Genomic DNA, 21,148 nt, shown 5'->3' on the forward strand with positions numbered 1-21,148 from the left:
ATGTGAACCTGCAAAACCCAGAGGAATTGACACTTAAGAGAGCCAAGGATAGAAGGTAAGTCAAGATCATCCCTGTAACCTCTTCACAATTTTTCAACTTTAATATTTTACGGTTTAAAGTAAGTTTCTTAATTTTTAAGATATTTTTTCTTACTTCTGGCTAAGTTTGAACAAATCATAGTAGGCTCGATGGACCAATTATTTGAAAGCATAAATATATAGATAGTGCTTATTCACAGTGATGTTTAAGGCTCAGTACCATGATGTTCAATTTCATATTTGTACTGTTAAATAATGAAGAAGATCACGAGGATAATGAAAAATTAAAATATGAAGAAGCAAGCAAAAATTTATTAATGTCTTTATTTTTATGTTTCGTAACCCTGTCTAACTGAGTCCCGTGCAACTGAGCCCTCGGGCAATTATACCCCCGTTTAACTGAACTCTCGTGTAACTTAACACCTGTTTAACCGCACCCCATGCAATTCAATCCTCGTTCAATTCAATATCCGTTCAACTCAACCCCCTTTCAAGTCAACCCTCTGACTGAAAGAGTCCTTCCTCGGTAGGCCTGTTTATCATATTTTGGGCTTTCTATTTAGAGAAAATAGAAAGCCCAATATTTTGGGCTTTGTTGGGCTTTCTGTTAGGCTTTCTATTTGAGCGAGCGTATTCGATGTCAGTAATAGTTAATTTTTACACTGAGATGGCAACACGATCACCTTCCTTCAATCCTGTTTTTGCGTTCAAATCAATAATATAGTTGAAAAGAATGGGTGACAGCGGCATTTTTTGACTGTTCAGTAAGGGTTCAGCTGGTAGTGGCATCAGGGCTAACACCGGTGACATAAGAATTAGTACACTGGTGGCAGCGGTGGTGCTGAAAGCACTTAGTGTTTTTATTGCTAGGTATATTATACAATGTCCATAAGAGTTTTTTGTTCTTTTTTGTTGTTTAATTTTTTCCATGCCCCGAAGAGACTTTAAGAGCAATAAATATCTATCTATATATCTATCCATCTATGGTAATGAATTAAGAAATAACCTATTGGAAAAACCAAGGTTTTTCTTCTTTGTTTTTATTTAGTGGGGGAGGAGGAGCAGGGATTCGTAACCTGGTGCTTATGGTATTCTAAGGTATTGTTCATTCTAAGGTTGAGTTCATTACATTATTTGCTTGCTTGCATATTGAATTTCCTACAACAAAACTGTTTATCTTCTTACATAGTGTTACCTGGTGTCTGGGCCGTATCAAAAATTCTGTTTGGGGGGTGGTGGGTTACAAATTGATTTTTCGAGGGTATTCAAAAAAAAAAAAAAAAAAAACGCATAAAAAATTATTTTATATTCATTTTTTTTACGTTTTTACGAGTCGGACAAACATTTGTTTTGGGGAGGGCATTCAAACCCCTTAGACCCCCTGGATATGGCCTAACTTGGTGCTTATGGTATTCTAAGGTATTGTCCATTCTAATGTTGAGTTCATTACATTATTTGCTTGCTTGCATAATGAATTTCCTACAACAAAACCGTTTATCTTTTTCCAAATAAATCTGTCAAGAAACAAGTAGGCTTAGTGGTGTTGTACTTTATCATAAAGAAAACGAGCCAAGATTTATTTTTTTCAAAGGAAAGATAAGCGTTTTCAGCAACATAAAACAAGGTTCCATCATATTAGAGCAAGAATCTTGAGAGATTGAAAACACTTATAGCAACACATTTGCGTTCTTTCTTAGCATACGCATTCACTAAGTGTTATTATGACGCAAGAATATAAAAAGGAAAAAGATGGAATTATATATGAGATTGCAAAGCCTGAACATTTTGAGGACATGAGACGATTGTTCTTACATGATTTTATGGATCGTGAGCCACTTTCGATGGCTGCTGGCCATAATAACGAATTCAAAACGGACGAAGAAAGAGAGTAAGTGAATCAGTAACTTTTCTTTGCCTATCTAATTAAACCCAAACTTTCTCTCACTCTTTCATTTGTCTCTATCTTACTACCCCTGCCCTTTCTCAACCATTCTCTCCATTTTAACCGATTCAAATGAAATTCCAGTTTAGATAGCCTACACTATTAGCATAATTGGCTTTAAATAATATGATATAATTTCCATTGAAAAATCCGAGGACCATACAAAAGTCGTTATTACATACCTCTAACAGCAAACGCATTAAAGTCGAAACAAAACTCTGTTTACGTCTAATTACAAAGTTCCGCCTCAACTCCATCGTCCTCGACACCAAATTTTCCACCATAACAATCGTTTGCGTAATTCGTTGATGTAAGAAGACCAAGAAGAAGCTCATCAAAATTTTCCTCCTACCAATTGACCCTAATTTGAGAAAGCTCACGGCACCCCAGGGGAAATGGGTCTAATCCATCGTCCTTCACATGGCTGAGTGGGCAATTTTTCTTCGTTTAAGTTCTTCCCCTAAATTTTCAAAAGCAACTTCCTCCCAAAAGGACGAATTTTTTGACGCATTGTAGAACCGGTCTTTTTCGTTAGTTTCTTTCAGCTCAGCGTGAGACAAGACAGAGAAGTGACAAAATAGATGGGAAATATATAATTTAGGCTATATATTTGCAGATTAGGAGGGGGGATAATTATTTGGACAGTGTGAAGCTAGGAAACAATTCTTACTTCATAATTCTGCGGAATAATTCTGCGGAATAATTGTACCTAACAGCATGCAGACCCGCTATACTTTACCAGACCCTAGTGTGCAAATATATAGCCCAAATTTGTTTCTAAAATATTATTAAAATAAAATTAAAATTAAAAATAAAATTAAGGTAATTCAGAATTACGTGATAAAACTAGAGCTCCTGGATCAAGAATGGGCCCACCTTCTCAAATAGTTGTGTTATTATGTAGTTCTTTCTGTTTGTATTTGTTTTTCTTGCCACTTTTTGCTTTTTCTATCTTTTCTAGTTTGTGCTCTGTCTTTTTCTGTTTATTGTAAGACAGGTTAATAATAAAATTCATTCATTATATTTTTATCTTACTTAGGTATATTTCACAAGGATTGAGCGTCAAAGAAACAGGTTCTACTTAGATGAAGAATATTAGGTCGGTGCTACATCATACAAGTACCTCATGTCCTTATAAATATTCTCTGAAAATCCAACTTACAGGAAACCTCCATTCCGTATTAAGAAATAACTTGTCTATATAACACTAAAGTCTTCGAAAAATCTAATTCACACCACTACTTCTAGGATTTTTGCTATTCTAGTTTTACTCTAAAGATTTTCAACAGATAAGTTACATCATCTCATGGATTCGTAATATCATTCCATAAATACGAAAAACCTGCCCCATCAAGCAGCTTTTCAACACAGAATGGCTAAGGTACATGTTTTCTCATGCTTAGTAATTCTTCAAACTCTGCACTAGCTAATTTATCGTCTCGTAGCTTTATTGCTTTAAGCCCATTTGATATTACTTGGAAAGCAATATAAAAGGAATATGAAAGCATTTTATATTTTTTATTTTTTTTTTCAACTTAATGGAATATTTACCTAGGTTTCATTTGAGTATTAACATTGGTGCTGTCGTATGGAGACCAAGTGCTCTCTTAAAGAGCACTTGCACTCCAATTGCTCTTTATTAATTCCACATTAGCTCAAACGTTACCTTGTGCAAGGTGATAAAAAAATATACATTTTATTCAAAAAAAGGAGAAAAAGATAGGATATCAACAATTACAGGAGTTTGAGTGAGTCTGTATAACGGACAGTGAAGAAAATTTTGGAAGGTTGATTATTCGTTTTTATTTGAATGTGACAATAAATCTGGTTCAAAATATATCAATATTTTTTGGTAGTTTTGAAAAGTATTAGTCTCCTTAAGGAGATTGATCTTACTTGTATTAACAATATGTACATGCTAAAATATTTCTTATTCCATGTAAAATATTCTGTTAGCTCGTTCATATTAATTCTTATTGTTAAGGTATATCCTTATAACTGTCTGCATTTGGACTAAAATCTGGAGAATATCATAAATTGACCTCTAAAAGGCTAATATTATTGTTATATCGTTCTCAAGTTAGCCATTTTATTAATAACGTATAGTAGAGCACAATATATAAGAAAAAACTCACATGGTGATGGCCACACAATCCCGAAAGAAAAAAAATACAATTTTTTTTTTAAAACATCAATTAAACAAATGTTTAAAAATAAGCGAAAACATGAATATTAAAATAAACATTCTAGAACACCCTTCCAGTGGGTCATGCTCACACGAATAAACCACGCCATAATATTAATAATTAACATCTAATCCCAATATCTCATTCTTTATGCATATGATTTCTTCAACCCCAACCAAACGGTACTGGCGTTTGAGAAAAATTTCTCAATTTCGGATCGAGAAAATTAAAGATAAATCTTAGTGGTACTTGTAAGATAAACCCCCTACCGCTAAAGTTGTTCATGCAATGACGCTCTGTAAACCAGTTTTTGTTGTTAGTTTCTTTCAGCTTTGCGTGAGACAAGACAAAAAGAAGCGACAGAATAAATGAGAAATACATAATTTGGGCTATATATTTGCACATTAGGGGGTGGGGTGGGGAGTTGGTAAAGTATTTCGACTGCGTGAATTTAGAAAACAATTCTTACTACATTGTAGAATATGCAGAATATTTGTACCTAACACATTAGGCGTGCAGACCCACTATGCTTTACCCCTCCTCCCCCCCCCCGTAATGTGCAAATATATAGTACAAATTTGTTTCTAAAGTATTATGTTTTTATCATACTTAGGTATATTTCATTAGGATTGAGCATCAGAGAAACATATTAGATGAAAATTAGGTAGGGGTGCATCATACAAGTGCCATTTGGTTTAATGCCCGTGCCACATCATAGTCACATTTATCGATAAACAATGCCAAATATCATGAATGACATGGCTATTTTCTTGATTTTAGCGTCACACTTGTATTTAAAAAGCAAACAATTAAAATTGCACGAAATTAGTTTAAAGAGTTTGTACCAACAGTAATTTGTATCCAACTGTTCTCTGCTAATACTAAGTCTTCTTAACTTTTGTCAGATTCCTCTCACAGATAGAAAAACCGCTGTTCTAAGTTTCCATCTTTTCTAGTTTTAAAAATTATGCCTTAAACAATGACTCTGATTGGTCAGTCAAGAAATTTATGTTTGAAAGTTGAACGACGTTCAACTTGAGAAATTCCGAACGGAGAACGTAATTGGTGCTATAGTCGTGCGTAATTTTGATTTTATCGACAAGTGTGAATATAATGTGGCACGGGCATAAAGCTGAAAAGTCGGAAGTTGTACTATTCAACTGGGGCCCAGTTCCTGAAGGATATTGGATCTTGATGTAGTATCGATTGTTCCTAAGCCTGAAATGTAATATCAGCCTCCCAAACGATGACTCTCTTAAAGCAATTTTAAAACTCCTTATCCATCATTTCCAACGCTAGACGTCCAGTACCTGCGTCAGCATAGTATCTAATAAACTTTGTTTCAATCGCCATCTACGTCCTACCTAAACTGGATAACTCATGTGCACTTCATAATCTTTTATACCTTTCACCTTTTTGGCGTACTTTCGGCAATTGAAATAAAAAATGCGGCAAATTCATTTCCGGTATGCTAAATATCTCCTCGGCCTCCCATCTTGGGAAGCGGAAGCCTAATGCTGCCATTTGCAGATGCATTAAACCTTATAATAAAGGAATCAATCTACACTTATGGTGTTCCCTTTTAAAACAGTAAATGTGTAGTATTTTTTCGTAATTATTGTGCTTGCTATGCGTATTGTGTTTGTGTAATTGTCTGGGCAAATATTGCGCTTGTGTACTTACTTTATCAATTTTAATTTTGTTTTATTTGTAATTTTTTGTCTTTCTTCTCTTATACTCCATTTGTTTATTGCAATTACAAGGGGCCGTAACAAATTCATTTGTATTCTTTAAAACACGAATTCCCCAGGAGTTTTTTCACCCACAAGCCTTCCCCCTCCTTCACTCTACAAATTTTATTTCTAAAATCACTGAACCCTTCACACTTACCAAGAAAACGCAACAGATTTTCCTCCCTCTCTCCATACATCGAACAACTGTAAGGACCACTCCTAGTTCTAACCCTTTCGAAACATCTCCTTTTCCTAAGTAGCATAAAATTATCTTACCAAGGTTAAAAAATACTACTACTACTAATAACTCACCGCAGCACCAAGCCACCTGAGGCCAACACAGCTACGCACGATCCTCCTCCATCCCAATCTATTCAAAGCCTCCCTTTTTACACTCGCCCACGAAGTTCCCATTTCCTTTAAATATTTCTTTATGACGTCCTTCCACCCCAGACGGGAACGATCTGCTTTCCGTTTAGCCCTAGATGGTTGCCGAAAAAAACAACCTTTGGCAATCTGTAATCCTTCATCCGCAAAACGTGCTCTAGCCATCTCAACCTTTTTTTCATTATTGCCCTAGAGAGTGGTATTGAACCACATTTTTTGTACAGCCTATTGTTTGAAATACGGTCAGTCAACCGGGTAAACAGAACAATCCTTAAGCAATTTCTCTGGAAAACATGTAGCAAATCTTAATCTGCTTTTCGGAGCGTCCATGCTTCAGAGCCATATTTGACCACTGTCATCACTGTAGCTTCTAATATTCTAATCTTGGTTTGCAGACTTATCTTCCTATTCTTCCAGACTTTTTTTAACTGTGAAAAAACACCCTGAGCCTTGGCTATTCTACTTTTAACATCTTCACTGCTCCCACCATCTTTACTAATAATTCTACCAAGGTAAGTGAAGCTAGTAAAAATTCGGCAGAAACGCTAACTATTCAAATGCAGAAAATAAAATGTGAACTTTATTGAAACCGTAATCATACACTATTTAAAAATATTTTTTTGATGCTTGTTAATTATTCGGAACACACCCAAGAAGGAAGGTACATCCTAATGAAATATACCAGAATACGATGAAAATATAATACTTTAGAAACAAAAATTACGGAAACTACGACAAAGAATTATGGAAAACAGGCCACCCAGAACGCGTTATAGTAAATACCTAACCTAACATAACCTAACCTATCTAACCAAAATACCAATTCTTGAATATTTAATTAAAATATACAAACAACGTAGTTTTTCCACTGCGCTTAATCCAATTGTCTCCAAATACAGATAGCTAACCGGTTTTTGTCAGATCTTGCAGAACAAAATTCTTGAGTGCGTTCCAAATAATTAACAAGAACTCATTTTCCTCTAATTTCCTTTCTTAAGCCTTTTCTCTCTTTTTTTGATCTTTTATCATCTATAGTTTATTTTAGGAGGGAGGGATTGCATAAACATGTTTTGGTTTGCATAAACTTGCATCTTTTAGTTTTATCTTTGGTTCATTTACATCATTGGCGGTTTTCCATCAATTTACATCTTTTAGAAGTGAGATCATGGGGATGTGGTTGACTCCACTGCATGAAAGTCAGCTATCAATACTTGCGAAAGATGCAAATACGAACGAAATTATTGGACTCAGAACTTGCAAAATCTTAAAGAAGGGATGCATGAAGGAATCGAAGATAGAAGGTAACTTAAGATCATTTCACTAGCATTCTCTTTAGTACATTTTCGCAGTTTCTTACGTTTAACGTAGTTTAGTGTGGTCGCATATATAGTTTATTGTTTAACGTATAACATGACTTTATTATCGTACAACTTACGTTATTTTGTCAAAATTACCAACACTGTAAAACGAAAATTCTGCAATTCGATTTAAGTCCCTTGCAATATTCATCGATAAAAATTGGTATTATACCGGCTGAAAATTGTTGAAATGCTAAAATAATGGAATGAATAGTCAGATTATTTGCCCCCAACCAAGCATTGCATTCCGCCCGAAGGCACTGAATGAGGACATCGGTACCTCACTGTAGACTGTAGCGTCTTCTTTTTCCAAACATGAAACAAATTTGATACCGTGCGTACTGACCCTGGGAATATACGTCAGAACCTTAGTTTAGTTGCTAGTGGTCGGACCAAAAAAAACAGGTTTTTCCATAGGCTTCTCGTGATGTGAACATTAGTATCGCGCGTGCGCGAAGTCAGAGTATGAGTCTTGTGTGGTTTTAAATATGTTCCATTACTTTTTTTTACGGAGAGTATAGCTTTTGCCGACACTGTAAGTAGTGATAGTGTATAAGGTTTCAGGACAGATCGTATAAGGCAACCAAGCACTCTATATTATAGAGCTACAAAGCGATCAAACACGTTATATTTGGAACTAGGGACGAGATTGTATAATGCAATCAGACTGGTTTAGACGATACATGCTTTAGCAAGTTCATTCAAAAACATGTTATGATGATAGCATCATAACATATTTTTTTTTTCCTGCATGTTTCTGAGCGAAAAATTTTGATCGTCACATTACGTATTCAAAAGGTTTTTTGCGCCTTCTGTAAAAAATACTGGTTTCAGTCATAGGGTAAGAAAATCATGATTTCGTATAAATAATGATTTTTACTAAAGACACAACCAAGCCGTGCATGGTTCTGATTCAAAAATTGTCAAACACTAATAACCTCTAGGCTGAACGTACCTTTCATCTTGTCTAGAATTGATTGGCATATGGTGTTAAATCATTTACAAAAAAATAACTCTATTTGCGAAAAAGGGTACAGCATTTGCGAATTGGACTGTATAAACAATTTTAATTGAATAATAGGGAAAAAACAAAGCTAGATAACATTTGCGAATTGGATCGTATGAAGGTGGTAAAAAATAGTCAAATTGATTAGCAGTTAAGGTAACCCCGAGGGGGCTGTTAACTCATAGCTTATATATTATAAATTCGGCATACCATTAATCTATGGAAATGGCTAACGATGATAAAATGGTCTTTTGAGTTGACCTACCTTTACTTCTCCGATGTGTTCTGTATAATACACAAGTACCGTTTGAACAGTGTTGTCAATATAAAATATGGTCTACCGTTATAGTATACTAAAAAGTTGATACTAATAGAGATGTAGATGTCAAGAAAAGAATTTTAATAATGAAATTCAGAACAACCCTTAGAAATCCTTGCAAATCATGTAGTGAGGTGTATATGAGTATGAACCGTAAAGGATCATAAGCACCATTGACCCTAACCACCAAGGAGCTCAACCTCCAAAGGTCCTTTATCCCCAGCCTCCAAGGGACCCCTCCCACCCAACTTTTTTAAGGCCCCTCCCCCCATTTTTTATTGTTTTTTTTGTAGTTTTTTAACTTTTTTTAACATGGTATTTTTCAACTTTTTTTTACATGTCTTCAAATGAGATGAAACATACTTAAAACATTAAAACTTTACATTTAATATTTTCCAAACTAAAAATGAGAGTGATATAGATATTTTAGTCATGACCTTTACTATTAAAAAATAATGTTTTTAGTAGCAATTTTTTTTATTGGACTAAATTTTTTATGCACTTAGAAATTATTCAAATTTTTTTACGTATCTTAGACATGAAATATGCTTATGGCTCTAAGAATTATGCACTATGCTTGCTCAGAGACACGATGTGGCTTTCCCACTGGTACTCTATGGCCGAATACCGAAACTACCTAGTTTATTGAATGCAATAAATCAGTGTTTCTTACGCAATGGAACGATAAACACATAACAAACACGTCTAAAAAAGTGAAAATGAAGCATTTTAAGAAAGTGTGTTCACATGATAGTGTTATTGTAGCATTGAATTCTGACAAGGAGAAGTATTTAAATTATGAAATAAGTACAAGTGGTAGCACTATCGGAAGCGTATGCGTGCGTTGTCATGACAGTAAGGAATTGAATTTCTTTGGAGTACCAAAAAAATTCAACTCTTATGAGTGCGGATATGTGAGATTGAGATCTCCGGAGATGATTGCACTAAAAAAGAATGCCAACATAAAAATAATAGTTGATGAAGAGGGGCATCTTCTTGCTAGTGCTTGTGGTAACATGTTACCCAGTGTTAAACCATACCGTTAGCTTTCGGGTATTAGCATTCAAATGAAAGTAAAGACGAAAAGAAAGGCCAACTCTTCTACTAATATCATAAACCATATCTTGTCTACGTGCCAGAACTGTTACCTGTGTAAAAATAGTCTGATAATAGACAGTGCAATTGCCAGAAAAATAAAAAGGGTATTGGCAAAAAATATCACTAAGGAATATAAAGATGAATCGATGAAAAACGAAGTACCGGCAAACTTTATTACCATTGATCAAACAGTCAATGAACCAAATAATACCAAAGCCGAAAAGCATATTGAGCCTGTCGATGACACACCTGTAAAAATTGTGTATGACTCAAAATGGAATAATGATTATTCTACTGATTACGAACTAAGAGAAGACAATAGCTACAGTATCAAGAGAGAACATGGTGAACTATTTTATGGAACAGATTCAAAATGTCCACAGTTGTTCATTGATATTAATAATGTATAATAATATATATTATTGTATTAATATTCTACATGACATTATTTCATTAAAAATATATTATGCATTATATTGTTATGTGTTAATTATTTTTAGAGTAAGGTACCGTATCAAACGTTTAGAATGTTTATTAAAACATCGGAGATGTAAGAAAAGGAATTTGCATACATCATATGTAGGATAGATAGGTTAACATAGAGAAAATCTAAGTATAAGAATGAATAAATTCTCTATCAACATCTATTGACAGATAGTCGGGATAGCTTTGATAGAATCTAAGTATAAGAGTGAATAAATTCTTTATCAATGTCTTTTGACAGATACGTTTGATAACACTGACATAATTTAAGTATAAAATTGAACAAATTCTTTATTAACATTCTTTATCAATATCATTTGTCGGGTACGTCGGATAACATTAACAAATCTATCTACTAGAATGAATGAATTCTTTATCATAATCTGTTGTCAGATTTGTCATAATGACAGAATTGTAAGTAAGTAAGTAACAAACTCTTTCTTGAATTCACCTCTTGGATACACAATACAGAAATTAAAAAAAAATTGTAATTTCCAGAATTCATTTGCATGCAATAGATACCGAGAGTTCTATGACTCCTCCCCGTAATGAATTCTAAGGGTCTGATGACTCCTCCCCACAATGAATTCAGATGGTATTAGGACTCATCCCCCTAGCCATAACTCCATTCAACCGTGAACGGAGGTATAAAAGTTTGATGAAGTACTTCTCTACTTAACAACTACATTAATAGCTTCCAAGATGATAGGACTGTATGAAACAGAATTTATCGGTTTGAAAAAAACATCTTGTGGTGTTATATTTGAATGTGCATTTTTATTATTGTCTATGGAAATCGAAGAAATTGAATGTTATCATTGAATATTGAACTATAATATGTTTGAGTACGATAAAAGCTAGTTGTGTACTACATTATGTCGTATAAAGAGACTGGGATTCTACGATTGAGTGATTACACCGCTTAATAATAATGGTCAGGAACTGAGAAATATTAAGGAGGAAGTCAGTGAAATTTGTAGCTTTTTCGGGGTTGAAGCACTCTACGTAAAGGGTAATGTACCTACAGTTAAAGTTTTAATTCAAAAGTGTGACCCTAGGATTCTACCTTTCAATCCAGAAGAGTTTAAATATCCTAAATTTGAAGGAGCTTATCACCGTCCTAAATACGAGGTTAGACTATTCGCTCAGTGGATACCTAAGGACATACCTAATCGCGATATGAGTCCATGAGACATTGTAAAAACTATTTTATATCATGGGATTCTCGTTTCTGGATGTTTAAGAGTGAACTTTAAGTACTATTTTTATGTAAATCTATGTTTTTTCTCAAACAATTTATTAATATGTTTAAGCAACAAATATCTTTAAGCTTAACCCGTCTTTATTCTTTAGAATAGTTCTATTCATTTCATTAAATTATGAAGAAATTGTAAGTAAGTAACAATCGCTTTCTTGAATTCACCTCTTGTATACACAATATGAAAATTTCATTCAAGAAATTATGAAAAAATACCAATTAATTAACAAACTCTTTATTGTTTTCACCTATTGGATACACAATACGGAAATTTAATTCACAAAATTATGAAAAAATGTAAGTAAGTAACAAACTCTTTCTTGAATTCGCCGTTTGGATGTACAGTACAGACATTTAATTCAGGAAATTATGAAAAAAAATGTAAACAAACTCTTTGTTGAATTCGCTTCCTGGATACACAATACAGCAATTTCACTCAAAAAATTATGAAAAAAATGTAAGTAAGTAACCAACTCTTTCCTGAATTCGCCTCCTGGATACACAATACAGACATTTCATTCAAGAAATTATGACAAAATTCTAAGTAAGTAACAAACTCTTTCTTGAATTCACCTCTTGGATACACAATATGGAAATTTCACTCAAGAAATTATGAAAAAAAATTGGAAGTAAGTAACAAACTCTTTCTTGACTTCTCCTCCTGGATACAAAATTCAGGCATTTCATTCAAGAAATTATAAGACAAATTGTAAGTAAGTAACAAACTCTTTATTGTTTCACCTCTTGGATACACAATACAAATATTTCATTCAAGAAATTATGAAAAAATCACAAGTAAGTACCAAACTCTTTGTTGTTTTCATCTCTTGAATACACAATAGGGAAATTTCCTTAAAGAAATTATGAGAAATTGCAAGTAAGTAACAAACTTTTTCTTGAAGTCACTTCTTAGATACACAATGCAGAAATTTCATTCAATAAATTATGAAAAAATTGTAAGTTAGTAACAAATTCTTTCTTGAATTCGCCTCCTGGATACACAATACAGACATTTCATTCATGAAATTATGACAAAATTCTAAGTAAGTAACAAACTCTTTCTTGAATTCGTCGTTTGAATGCACAATACAGAAATTTAATTCAGGAAATTATAAAAAAATTGTAAACAAACTTTTCTTTAATTTACCTCTTGGATGAACAATATGGAAATTTCATTCAAGAAATTATGACAAAATTCTAAGTAAGTAACAAACTGTTTCTTGAATTTGCCGTTTGAATGCACAATACAGAAATTCAATTCAGGAAATTATGAAAAAAATTGTTAACAAACCCTTTCTTGAATTCACTTCTTGGATACACAACATGGAAATTTCACACAAGAACTTATGAAAAAAATTGTAAGTAAGTAAAAAACTCTTTCTTGAATTATCCTCCGGGATACACAATACAGATATTTCATTCAAAAAATTATAAAAACAAATTGTAAGTAAGTAGCAAACTCTTTATTGATTTCACCTCTAGGATAGACAATACAGATATTTCATTCAAGAAATTATGAAAAAATCGCAAGTAAATAACAAACTCTTTATTGTTTTCACCTCTTGGGTGAAAACAATAAAGACATTAGGGAAATTTCATTCAAGAAATTATGAGACATTGTAAGTCAGTAACAAACTCTTTCTTGAACTCACCTCTTGGATACACAATGCAGAAATTTCATTCAAGAGATTACGAAAAAATTGTAAGTAAGTAACAAACTCTTTATTGATTTCACCACTTGAATACACAATACAGATATTTCATTCAAGAAATTATGAAAAAATCACAAGTAAGTACCAAAATCTTTGTTGTTTTCACCTCTTGAATACACAATAGGGAAATTTCCTTAAAGAAATTATGAAAAATTGTAAGTAAGTAACAAATTTTTTCCGGAAGTCACCTCTTAGATATGCATTTCAAAAATTTCATTCAATAAATTATGAAAAAATTGTAAGTAAGTAAAAAACTCTTTCTTGAATTCGCCTCCTGGATACACAATAAACATATATCAATCAAGAAATTATTACAAAACTCTAAGTGAATAACAAACTCTTTCTAGAATTTACTGTTTGGATTCAAAATACAGAAATTTAATTCAGGAAATTATAAAAAAAATTGTAAACAAACTTTTCTTTAATTTACCTCTTGGATGAACAATATGGAAATTTCATTCAAGAAATTATGACAAAATTCTAAGTAAGTAACAAACTGTTTCTTGAATTTGCCGTTTGAATGCACAATACAGAAATTCAATTCAGGAAATTATGAAAAAAATTGTTAACAAACCCTTTCTTGAATTCACTTCTTGGATACACAACATGGAAATTTCACACAAGAACTTATGAAAAAAATTGTAAGTAAGTAACAAACTCTTTCTTGAATTATCCTCCGGGATACACAATACAGACATTTCATTCAAAAAATTATAAAAACAAATTGTAAGTAAGTAACAAACTCTTTATTGATTTCACCTCTTGGATAGACAATGCAGGTGTTTCATTCAATAAGTTATGAACAAATCGCAATTAAGTAACAAACTCTTTATTGTTTTCATCTATTGGATGAAAACAATAAAGACATTAGGGAAATTTCATTCAAGAAATTATGAGACATTGTAAGTAAGTAACAAACTCTTTCTTGAACTCAACTCTTGGATATAGAATGCAGATACTTTATTCTAGAGAATATGAAAAAACTGTAAGTAAGTAAAAAATTTTTTCTTGAAACGCCTTCCTGAATACATAATACGGACAATTAATTCAAGAAATAATGACAAAATTGTGAGTAATCAACAAACACTTTCCAGAATTCGCCGTTGGAATACACAATGCATAATTTAATTCAGGAAATTATAAAAAAATTGTAAACAAACTCTTTCTTGAATTTGTTTCCTGGACATACAATATGGTAATTTCGTTAAAGAAATTGTTAAAACAATCGTAAACAAACTCTTTCTTGATTTCTTCTCAAAGATACATAATGAAGATATTTCATTTCAAGAAATTATAAAAAATTGCAAGTAAGTAACAAACTCTTTCTTGATTTCTCCTCAAGGATAAACAATACGGACATTTCATTCAAGAAATTATGAAAAAATTGTAAGTAAGTAACAAACTCTTTCTTGAATTTGCCTCATTGATACACAACACAAAAATTTCATTTAAGAAATTATGAAAACATTGTAAGTAAGTACAAAACTCCTTCTTGAATTCACCTCTTGAATACACATTACAGACATTTCATTCAAGAAATTATGAAAAAATGTAAGTTAATCCAAGTTCTATTCATTTTGACTTCATGCGTCGTTTCGTTGAATTTAGGTTAGACCGGTTATAGATGGCAGCACACCCGCTCAGACACACAGTCATAGTGAGAGAGATATGCAAAAAGTTAGGTTAATTCAGGTTCACTTAAAGTGGCGCCACTCTAAGTGAACCTGAGTTAACCCAACTTTTTGCATATCTTTCTTAAGTACTTAAAGTACTTAAAGTTAAAGTACTTAAAGTATAGTACTTAAAGTTCACTCTTAAACATCCAGAACCGAGGATCCCATGATATAGAATAGTTTTTACCGTGTTTTATGCATTTATCACGATCAGGTATGTCCGTAGTATCCACTGCGCGAAGAACCTAGCCTTGTCTTCAGGACGGTGATAAGTCGCTTCATATTTAGGACACTTAAATTCTTCTAGATTTAAAAGTGGAATCCACTTTTGAATTAAAACTTTATCTCTAGGTACAATACCCTTTAAGTAGAGTGCTTCAACCCCGAAAAAGCTGCAAATTTCACTGACTTTCTCCTGAACATTTCTCAGTTCCTGACCACTATTATTAAGTGGTGTAATCACTTTATCGTAGAATCACAGTCTGTTTATATAACGTAATGTAGTACTCCACAAGCTTTTATCATACTCAAACATATTATAGTTCACTATCCAATGATAACAGTCAATTTCTTCGAGTTCCATAGACAATAATAAAAATGCACATTCAAGTAAAACACCACAAGATGATTTTTTCAAAATAATAAATTCTGTGTCATAAAGTCCTATCATCTTGGAAGCTATTAATGTAGTTGTTAAGTAGAGAAGTACTTCATCAAACTTTTATGCCTTCGCTCAATGTAGAATGGAGTTATGGCTAGGGGTATGAGTCCTAAAACCATCTGAATTCATTGTGGGTGGGAGTCATAAAACCCTTAGAATTCATTGAGGGGAGAAGTCATAGAACTCTCGGTATCTATTGCATGCAAATGAAGTCTGGAAATTATAAATTTTTTTTATAATTTTTGTATTGTGTATACAGAAATTATGGCATTCTCTTTGAGTGCAATCATCTCCGGAGATCTCAATCTCGCATATCCACCATAAGAGTTGAATTGTTTTGGTACTCCAAAGAAATTCAATTCCTTACTGTCATGACAATGCACGCATACGTTTCCGATAGTGCTACCACTTGTACTTATTTCATAGTTTAAATAATTCTCCTTGTCAGCATTCAATGCTACAATAACACTATCATGTGAACACACTTTCTTAAAATGCTTCATCTTCACTTTTTATAGGTATTTGTTGTGTTCATCTTTCGAACGCGTATGCAATACTGATTTAATATATGCAATATACTAGGTAATGTCGATAATCAGCGACGGAGTACCATTAAGAAGGCTACATTATGTCTCCGGGCAAGCATAGAATATAATTGTTAGCGCCATAAGCATATTTCATGTCATTTTAAGATACGTAAAGAAAATTTCAATAATTTCTAAGTGCATAAAAAAATTCAGTCCAAAAAAAAGTGCTACTACAAACATTATTTTTCTAATAGTAAACGTCATAACTAACATATCTATACCATTCTCATTTTTAGTTTGGAAAATATTAAAAGTAAAGTTTTAATGTTTTAGGTATGTTTCATCTGATTTGAAGACATGTAAAAAAAAAGTTGAAAAATACCATGTAAAAAAAAAAGTTTAAAAAAACCTCAAAAAAAAGTATAAAAAATGGGGGGAGGGGCCTACAAAAGTTGGGTGGGAGGGGTCCCTTGGAGGTTGGGGATAAAGGGCCTCTGGAGGTTGAGGTCCTTGGTGGTTAGGGTCATTGGTGCTTATGATCCTTGACGGTTCGCAATTCTCAAATTTTATCTAGCTCTGTTTTTTTCCTATTATTCAATTAAGATCGTTCATACAGTCCAATTCGCAAATGCTATACCCTTTTTCGCAAATAGAGTTATTTTTTTCGGTAAATGATTTAACACCATATGCCAATCAATTCTAGACAAGATGCAAGGTACGTTCAGCCTAGAGTCTATAAGTGTTTGACAACTTTTGAATTATAACCATGTACAGCTTGGTTGTGTCCTTAGTAAAAATCATTATTTATACGAAATCATGATTTTCTTACCCTATGACTGAAACCAGTATTTTTTACAGAAGGCGCAATAAACCTTTTGAATACGTAATGTGACGATCAAAAGTTTTGGCTCAGAAACATGCAGGAAAAAAAACATTTTATGATGATAGATGAATGAACTTGCTAAAGCATGTATCGTCTAAACCAGTCTGATTGCATTACACAATCTCGTCCCTAGTTCCAAATATAACGTGTTTGATCAATTTGTAGCTCTATAATATAGAGGACTTGGTTGCCTTATACGATCTGTCCTGAAACCTTATACACTATCACTACTACTGTGTATTCTGTCTACTGTGTAGGTACCTACACAACGCAGACCATTGGTCAGCATGTGAACAAGCTGATGTTGTCGTGGATGTTGTATTCTAATTAGTGGAAAATAAATAAGTTGGATATCAGCTGTCCTCATTATTGGTTCCCTTAAATGAGATACGGGAGAAAATTATTTGATCCCCATTTATAATGTAATAATTAATTCAGATTTTTCTCTTCTTTATTATAATATTCGGCAACCCAGCCTAATGGTCGATGATAATAGGTCTGGTAAGCGAATGTCTGCTAAAAAGCATTAAGTAAAGTGAACCCTGATTTAATTTCTTGAATTGCCATTCATTTTTTACTTTTTTATTCAGTTACCCTTTCACTGCTGCTTAGGAAGGGTCTTACTTTAAGTTCATTGGCTATTTTTACGGTTTGATTATTATTTATTTTAGTGGTTGCTTTTCTAAGGTTCTTTTTTTCTATTGTTTGACTGAGGACGGTCGACCGGAGGACTCGACTGAAACATTTGCATTATATTTTCATTTTCACTAGCTATAAAGCCCCCTCTTCTTGCCCTTTTAGATGATCCTCTTTACATTGATGGAAGCATTAAAAACAACATTTTACTCAAAAGAGCCACAAAGTCTAATATCTTTGCCTCCGTATATGATATGTCCCCACAGCCCCCAGGGCAAGGATTGTAAATCATCCAAAGGATTATAAATCATCCAATTTTTCAATATTTAACGTGCAGGAGTTATCATCGAGAAGCTCGGGAACGTGTGATCTTGGGGAATCTTGGGGCAAAGACTAAGGGTATTGAGGTGAAGTCTTGGGGAATAATTAGGGGTATGCTGAGCTAATCAAAAGACTTCATCCGTATCCAAGCTATTAAAAAGGCGTATCTGCACTATTCTAGGAGAGCGTATGGGTGTTTAACCAATATCTTTGGCAATAAAAAACAAACAGAAATTGAATAAAAACAACTTTCTGAAAAAAGAAGTTTTTCAATGAAAAGTAAAAAGCAACATGAAACTTAGGGAGTAATTTTCTATGGATCAGGGGGTCCATTGTCCCTTCATATCCAAGTTTGCCCCCCAGATCTCAGTTTGACCCCCAGCTGAAATTTAGTTTCTGCAATAAATCTTATCTAAATTAAGATAAGCCTCCATAATTCAAGTTTCCAGAGAAACAGGTCAGTTTTCTTTAGGTCAGTATATCTTTGCCTTTATGGTAATATACGACTCATTTTCCAGTTTTCACTGTCATTTCCACTTGATTTGAAAAAAAAATGAATCCAACTTCCCTCCCTCCCTCAGGATTTTGACGAAGTTACACAACTGCATTAAACCTAAGACTAGCAGAAATAAATTCTTAATATAATTCAAACTCAAAACAACCAAAACTTACTATTAAAGAATAAATAAAACTCAAAAATGTTCAGAAATTTAAATAAACGATCATAGAAAACAAAGGGTTAGCAGATACTGATACAGATCAAGGAGGCACACTTGTGCCTCTATAAAGAGGCGACTCACCACAATGTTAAGCGATTTCAGGTCCTAGAGGTCGCAGAGAGACGGCGGTAATTGCATTTTGTAGCCCAAGCTCAAACTAAGAAACTTGCAAAATTTCATCCTCCTCCGACTTTATCTTCATGGGGTAAACTGGGCCGGAAGTTTGGACCCTCCCACCACAGCCCCCCTTTAACGTTGTCCGACTGGGCTAAAATTTAGAGGTTAAGCTTTCCTAGGGCCCGGGAGCTTATCCTCGAAATTTCAGCTCAATCCGATCACTCCTTCCCTGTTTTCAAAAAACCAAATATAGCCACTTAAAATTCATTTCTTTTTTTTTTCTTAGCCACGCCTACAGGCCACAGTTGGCAACGGATCCGGTTGAATGAGGACTCATTCGAAGCAGAATTCGACCTGTTAGGGCCTTTTGATATTTTCAGACCGAAAAAATTATCCCCCGAATTTACATTTACGAAAAACCTCGTTTTCATATATTATCCCATGTTAATTTTTCCCTCCACAACCCCCCCTTTAACGTTGTCTGATCGGGCTGAAATTTATAGGATAAGCTTTCCTGTGGCCTGGGAGCTTATCGTCAAAATTTCAGCTCAATCTGATCACTCCTTCCCTGTTTTCCAAAAACCACATATCAAGATTTTTGGGAATTTGCTTGCGTCGAAAATACCTTCTATTTGCTAAACAACAATTACTATTGTGTTTGTATAGTCCAGCGGCTGAGACTTCAGACTTTCAGGCGGAAAACTCGGGTTCGATTCACCATCAGAGCAACTTTTTTATATACTTTGAAAAGAAACTCAGTTTCTTTTTTAAATTATTTGAAAAAAATTACGTTTTCTAAAGAGTTAAAGAGGCTGAGTTACAAGGTCGACCCTTAAAACGTACAGGGATTAGGAGGCACAGTTGGGGGGCTGTTAAAGAGGCTGAGTCACAAGTTCGAACCTTAAAACGTACAGGGATTAGGAGGCACCCTGTACGACGTGATTTGAGTATTCAGGAATTAAAAGCCTTAACACAAGAATGTTCAAGAGCGGGGGTTTGGGGGCGGCAGCCCCCCAACTTTAACTCCTGACACGATCAGCTAACAGTTAGTCAAGCAATAATAAGTAATAAACTGTACAAAAACGTGCAGAAATTATTTGAAAAAAACTACGTTTTCTAAAGAGTTAAAGAGGCTGAGTTACAAGGTCGAACCTTAAAACGTACAGGGATTAGGAGGCACAGTTGGGGGCTACCACCCCCAAACCCCCGCTTTCGCAGCCTTTAAATATAAAAAAAATTTCTTTAAACTGAAAGTAAGGAGCGACATTAAAACTTAAAAAGAACAGAAATTATTCCGTATATGAAAGAGGCTGTGCCCTCCTCAACGCCTCGCTCTTTACGCTAAAGTTTTTATTGTTTAAAAAAAGAGTTGTGAGAAAGTCAAACTTTAGCGTAAAGAGCGAGGCGTTGAGGAGGGCACAGCCTCTTTCATATACGGAATAATTTCTGTTCTTTTTAAGTTTTAATGTCGCTCCTTACTTTCAGTTTAAAGAAATTTTTTTTTTATATTTAAAGGCTGCGAAAGCGGGGGGTTTGGGGGTGGTAGCCCCCCAACTGTGCCTCCTAATCCCTGTACGTTTTAAGGTTCGACCTTGTAACTCAGCCTCTTTAACTCTTTAGAAAACGTAGTTTTTTTCAAATAATATGTAAATAAATCTTAAATAGAGCAGAAATCAAATTGATTTTTCAAGTAAAACTTAAAACGAACAAAAATTACTTCAAACAGGAGTTTGGCTACTGCATATTTTCCCCTTCGTTAATCGTTAAAATCTAATGGTTGTTGCATAATTTTCGCTTTACTTAAAACAAAGTATACTGCAAATAATTTCTTTTATATTTACAACATTATGACATGTATGAAATATTCAGTTTATTTACTTTAGGTTTTTCAGTCATCATATTTATTATGCTGATTTCGTATTTATTTTCGTTGATATTTTGAAAAACAAAACCTTATTGTTCAAAATACATATAGTTTTCAATAAAACCCGAATAACGCAATAGGCCTTAGACTTTTAAGGTTAGGGAAGGGGGAAAAGGGCAGTACTCAAACTCATGCTTGTAGTGATTAATTAAAAAAAAACTTTCCG

At 33.6% G+C, this 21,148-nt stretch overlaps 1 protein-coding gene across 2 annotated transcripts in view; it reads left to right on the forward strand.

Moving 5' to 3' along the window:
* Nucleotides 1-1,646: 1,646 nt before the first annotated feature.
* Nucleotides 1,647-21,148, forward strand: part of LOC148941136 (uncharacterized) — a 31,640-nt gene continuing 12,138 nt past the window's right edge. Inside the window, exons 1-2 of one of the 2 annotated variants that reach the window (XM_089104304.1) lie at nucleotides 1,647-1,927; nucleotides 7,386-7,588. In XM_089104304.1, the coding sequence (XP_088960430.1) occupies nucleotides 1,761-1,927; nucleotides 7,386-7,588 (370 nt within the window). In that variant the 5' untranslated portion in view covers nucleotides 1,647-1,760. The remainder of the gene's footprint in view (nucleotides 1,928-7,385; nucleotides 7,589-21,148) is intronic. The other variant, XM_089104305.1, reaches the window with a different exon arrangement.

The sequence above is a fragment of the Artemia sp. Qi Xiang Cuo genome, chromosome 18 (genome assembly GCF_049724085.1).
Source record: "Artemia sp. Qi Xiang Cuo chromosome 18, ASM4972408v1, whole genome shotgun sequence".
Classification (NCBI taxonomy): domain Eukaryota; kingdom Metazoa; phylum Arthropoda; class Branchiopoda; order Anostraca; family Artemiidae; genus Artemia; species Artemia sp. Qi Xiang Cuo.